This window comes from Lathamus discolor, chromosome 8 (assembly GCF_037157495.1).
Source record: "Lathamus discolor isolate bLatDis1 chromosome 8, bLatDis1.hap1, whole genome shotgun sequence".
NCBI lineage: Eukaryota > Metazoa > Chordata > Aves > Psittaciformes > Psittacidae > Lathamus > Lathamus discolor.
This window is the reverse complement of record NC_088891.1, coordinates 4,710,888-4,716,887: the sequence shown is the minus strand read 5'-3', so window position 1 is coordinate 4,716,887 and position 6,000 is coordinate 4,710,888. Positions and strand designations below refer to the sequence as shown.

At 40.3% G+C, this 6,000-nt stretch overlaps 1 protein-coding gene across 2 annotated transcripts in view; it reads right to left on the bottom strand.

Annotated features, from left to right (window-relative positions):
• Positions 1-507: 507 nt before the first annotated feature.
• LOC136019006 (protein FAM169B-like) overlaps positions 508-6,000 on the bottom strand; it is a 40,285-nt gene continuing 34,792 nt past the window's right edge. For both annotated transcript variants that reach the window (XM_065688735.1, XM_065688734.1), the window contains exons 7-8: positions 5,080-5,208; positions 508-895 (exon numbers count right to left, since the gene is read on the bottom strand). In XM_065688735.1, the coding sequence (XP_065544807.1) occupies positions 888-895; positions 5,080-5,208 (137 nt within the window). In that variant the 3' untranslated portion in view covers positions 508-887. The remainder of the gene's footprint in view (positions 896-5,079; positions 5,209-6,000) is intronic.

The window sequence follows — 6,000 nt, the reverse complement described above, 5'->3', positions numbered from 1 at the left end:
GTTATGTTTCCAAGTTAACTAAATTAACTAAACATTAGGACAGAGACTACAGGAAATAAAACATGCAATATGTAATCTACACAAAGTTCTACACCCTGAACTTACACATAATATGATCACAGTGCCAGAATTTAAAGGCAGTTTAAAGCCTGTAGCTTGCTCACTCGTTTCTGTACCAAACTTCTCCTGTACTACCCTGTCCACCACAGGGCTTGAGGCAGATTTTTCTGCTAGAAAAGCTCAAATGAAAGCAATTCAAGATCACTTGTTTGCTTTGAAAGGAAGGTTACAGCTGTCATTCTGATACCAACGTGTGTTGTGGTATCTCTCTTCCATAATGCAGGATGTGGTTTCCATAGAAATATCTTCTTACATCAGTATCTACAAGCCCTCCAATTATTCCCTTTTCGACATCTTCTGCAATCCAATAGAATCTTTTCAGAGCAGGGAAACAGCAAGGCTCAACTACTACTTAACGACTTGGTGAGAAGAAGAAGAAAAGGACAATTAGCAAGCAAAAGCTTTATTTAAAACAAAACACAAGATGGAGAACATGTGTCTTGCAAAAAAAATATGTCTTACCTGAAGAAATCTCTCCAGTGTTACACATCGTGAACAGTCAATTACAATGTTTAAGACCATACTGAGATTTTGCTGATTTTTTAAAGATGCAATTATGGTATAACTCTGAATTATTTGGTGGCCTTATCTCCAATCCCCTAAGGCCTGCTCTGTTTTCAGAATCCTTTTCATTGCTGGGTATTGCCTGCACCTTGTTCTAAGTCCTCTTGTTCAGGATCCTGTGAGTTCAGAGTCCCTGCTGCTGCTGCTGCGTCATCTTTTTCTCTGCGGCATCTCCTGCCACTTTCCCAACACTAGGAATGTATTCAACGCCCTGAAATTAGAACCAAGACACAGGGAACACTAAATTATACACCAAAAACATAAACAGTGACTTAATCCTAATATGAAATGCTTCTGTCAATCAAGACCAACATGTAAATGCAAGGCAATTGCATTGTTTGTATAGAACAGCTTCATTCCTGCAGCTCTGCCTGACTTCCCAGAAGTGTCAGCATAAAGAAAACTTGGAGTACACAGAAGCCTTGATCTGGTTGGGTGGGCTCTGAAGCCATGACCACAGCACATAATGCAAGAGCGTGCACCACAGGGGCCAGTGCTGTCATAGCTCCCCCAGGAAACCCATGTCTGAAGAAAACAAACTGATTTAATTGTGTGGCAACCAAAATGTGCTGGGGAAACAACCCCTACAGCTCTTTGTTTTGCTTCCACTCATCTCTCCTTTTTTTTATTACTTGAAAAAGCTTCATTACTGTGATTTGTTTTCTCAGATACATGTACCCCTAACTAGGTTTAAGGCTTCATTCAAACCTGTCAGCCTGTTTTAGGCTTCCATCCTACATAAAGCTAAGCAGAGTCAGATCTGCAGCTCAGTAGTGGAATAAAATAATTAGGACCTTAAAGAATTTGGCTTATTCATTCCAAAGGTGGCACACTAAACCCCCTGTACAGGTACAGGAAAAATCACAATTCAATTCCAAAAGCCACTGCACACACCAACCTCGGAATTTGCTGTGTGCCAGCTTGGTTACAGTTCCCTTATCTCAGTAAGGATCAAACTAAAACAGTGAAAACTACCCCGTAGTCTTTAGCCTCTCAAGCTACTATAGTTATCTAAATTAGTTACATTACACATGTATGTATCGTATAGCTATGATTACCTACATAAAGCTATGAGTCAGCAGGAAAAAAAACACCTATAGTTGTCTGTGATGGTCTCTCATATTTAAACCTCACTATTTCATTAAAAATGAAAAGGCCAGCAATGAAAAAATAGATCATAAAATAGTGAATTAATCACTGTATACTATTCATCTGGTCCACATCGTCTTGTCTGGGTTTACTAGTTTGAGCATTCTCCACACAAGAGCCCACTTTAGCCTCTGAAGAAACAAGGTGAACAGTCCTGCCCCAGAAAGAGGTTAAAAAGGAAAAAAAAGCAGACTTCCCTTCTAATTCTCACTTAAAAGAACACACCAGAACAGGCCACCTGAATGCTACCTGCAATCCCTCTTGCCTTGCTTTGGTTAATTAACCAAAGCAGGGTGCCCAGTGAAACTACCACAAAAGACTAAGGGGAATAACTATGCTAGAAGCAAATGTCTTTCAGTCTTTCTTAGCATGAAAGTTCTGCTAAATAGATAATCCATTCATCTCTTACATCCAGAATCCATATCCCCCATACCCCTTCCTCCCTTTCAGAAAGTGCAGATAGTCTGACCAATTCAGACACAGGATTATAAGCAATCATTTGAAATTGATTTTCATTCCTGCTCAGTCTGCTCATTTTATGCATTACTTCACATTTATATGCTTTATGTATATTACTAAACCACTTTTCACTGCCTGTTAGATTTAGCAGCTAGAACCAAATCATGTTAAATGATTTCTGTTCCTCCAATCAGCCCCAGGAGACAACTGTCACTGTGTGCCTGTTACTATTTGCTGTAAATAAATCTCCCCATTTTTCGAACAATAAGAATTAATTCAGAAGGAACAATTGCAGCTGTGTATGACAACATACTAAACAGCTTTATTTTTATAGGTATATGTATGCATGCAGACAGAAATACATGTTTATTTATCTGTCTGCGTATCTCTGCACATCCAAACTGAGGCATCAGCTGCAGGTAACCAGCGTGCTGCAGTTCAGCTGTATTGCCACTAGATGCAGCCACATACCCTTGCAAAATTTAACACCCTGACCTCAGGGTTATAGAAACCTCTTTTGGAATCTCTCTGATCGCAGAATTCTTACAACAACATTAATGGTGTTCAATCCTGAGCACTGGGGAGAGGGGGAAATGAGAATTTCCAGTTTTTCTTCTAATAATTTTGTTTCAAACCATAGCATGGCACATGGCAATGGGGATGGAAGAAATCAGAGCAGAACAAGACTTGTCTATTTTCATGGTTGTTGCCATAGATCCAGACTGGAGTTGACAATATTGAATTACACTGTGTTTTGTTTTCTACATAACAGAGCAAGTCACTGTGAAGCACTCTATTCCCAAGTGACCCCCTAAAGATAGAATCATAGAATCACTGAATAGTTTGAGTTGAAAGGACCTTTTAAAGTCATCTCGTCCAACCCCCCTCCAATGAGCAGGGACGTCTTCAACTAGATCAAGTTGCTCAGAGCCCCATCCAACCTGACTTCACAAGCTTCTCTTTATGTGTATGGTAAGCAGCACACTAGGTCAGATAATAAAGGATTCCTACACCCAGAAAATGCTCTTGCTTTATCTACTACTAACAGATAGCATGAAGCTGTGGAAAATTCTCTTGTAATTTCCTCACCAGCTATCAGACAGAGCTATAGAGGAGTAACGCTGCTTTCAGGACAAAGCAAAACCAGGGAAAACCTCCCCTACTTTTAGGAGGTTTTATCTGTCCTGTACCCTCCCTCAGTACTTCCCTGGATGCACAATATGCACAGTACTGGGAAAACACAAGCAGAAGAAGCACAACAGTAGATTCCATATGTGAAACAGATATAATATATATTAAGCACTGTTTTAAGTATTTTTTGTCTAGTGGGTTGAATTTCCACTGAAGATGAATGAAATAAAGCCTGTTCAGCACATTCAGTGTAAAGGAGAGTGATGCCCAGTCAGCTGTGCACCAGGGTGGAGAATATAATTTAAATAACAGATTTTTATTATGTATTTTAGTGCCAAATTCACTTGTTTCTGCTCCCTTTCACTATAAAGGCCACATTGTGATTCACAATCCATATAAATACACACATACAACACCCCTCATTTCTAGCTTATACTTTCCTTCCTTCTTCTGCGGATACATGAGATAAGAGATATCTCATTTACGTGCAGAACTGTCCCAGGCAGTTCCCAGGCCTCTTGTGTATTTTTTACTGACAGCCACTCTGGTGGAATTATATTCCCCCATGTTTTGGGCCATTTCTCTTTGTTTGTGTTTGTAGAAGATGGCAAAAAAAAAGGAAAAAGAAGCACAGTCTCCTCCACCATCCACTTTGTTTGCCGATCTGATCACAGTTCTCTTCAACTGCCATCAATAAACTGAACTTAGCAAGATGGATTAAAGGGAAGAGCAGCACCAGTTTTTGTTGGTTTAAAGCATGAGGAACATAAATATAATGGCTTCAGAGGAACCCAGCCTAGGGCTAAATTCTGACTTAACTCTCCTGTGGGATGCTGCAGACAAGATGAAAAGCAATGTCTCAACTTGAAGGTCCCCAAGCCAGCACAAAGCAGGATAGATGTGGGAAGGCATGGGAGCAATTTGCTCTGTAGCACTCCTCACTGCACTTCCAGAAAGAGACAATATGTGCCCTTCTTTTGCAATCTAATGCTTATCACAGCTTATGAGCATACAGCAGAGGGCCCTGTCTGGATCCCCAAGCCAGCTGAACTGATTACAACAATAGGATCCTCATATGAACTGCGGAAAGGTTTTCCTACTCTATCACTATCTTTTGTGAAGCAGACAGAAAATGCTCCCAGCAAGATGGATTTACCCTGTAGGACAGCACTTTGAGTCTTCCAAAAGCCATAATGAAAATGTTTGTGTTTCCATCCAAGAATGGCACTGGCAGCAAATTGAAGGTAATTAAACACACTGCCCATTGGCCATACAAATTTCTTTTCTGTAATAATTTCAGAGAAACAAACCCCTGTCTATAACCCAGACATTGTGTTGTGCAACAGGAATTTTTTGGGCTAACTTCTACTCTTGCTGTAAGTGTACTGCAATGGGAGTTACAGCCACTTTATGCCAAGACTGTGCTTTGTTCAGTATCTCTCAGATGTTCTGTAGTTCAGTTTCATTACCTCATAAGTTCTAAGAATTGTCCTGTTTACTGGGAAAAGACCAGTGAACAGGACTGCACACTCAGTAGTTTCTCCATCTGCAAACAACAGAGAAACCACCTATTTTTTATCACTATCCACCCCTTGATTTATTTCTTATCTTTATATAACTAACATGGCCAAGTTCACACTGTTTATTTTAACTCACTTCCTGAAGAGGATGACTCCATCTGAATTTTTAACCAGATATTCACTCGCTGGCTCCAATCTCCTGGTGCTTCCACCTCCCACAGTCGCTTCTGCTCCTCAGGATAAGTCTGCAAGAATTTCTGGCAAACTGAACAGGAGAAAGCAAGGGGTAAAAGCATGAATGAGTGAAAAGTACAGTGGAGAAAGGAGTGTGTTCTACCCCAGAACCTCTCAGACCTACTTTCATTAGTTCCTTTGGAAATCTTTTCTTCTTGTCTTCTCATCTTCCTTTCTTTTCTTTTAGCTGGGGCTTTTAGGCAGAGTCTATGTGGAATCACCTAAACAGGCACGAGTGAATCCTGTCCATCTGCTTCTGTCTAGATTACCTCCTTGTGAGCACAGAAATACAGGACTTGAAATGACTTACCGATCCACCTTCTTCTGGCACTGCATCACAGAACTATCTCCAGACACTTGGCAGGTTTGAGACTAACAGCAGTGTGGGTTTTTTCACCCTCACTACTCTGAAGTGAAAGGTGTTTCAGTATCTTCCAGCTCTAACCATTAAGAATGCTACTCTAATTCCTATTTATAAACACAACTTTGTAGCAGTTTGTTCTTGAGCCGATACTACCCTCCATTTTACTACTGCTACCTTACACTGTTGCTGGGAGTCATTTACTTTTTTGGGTGCGGAAAACAGGAAATAAGAAGAACTAACAGAAGAATAATGGTGATACCTGTGTCATATGCACAATTGCCCTTAGAAACCATATTCCCACAGACCCTCATCACTGACAGTACACACTAAACATCAGTGTAATTTGGATAAACAATCCAATTTTGGTTTGCTTATGTTATCCAACTGAAATCTGTCTTATTTAGAGGTTTCCTTGGGACATCTGCAAAGCCAAGAGGAAGCATATGTCATAGGACACAG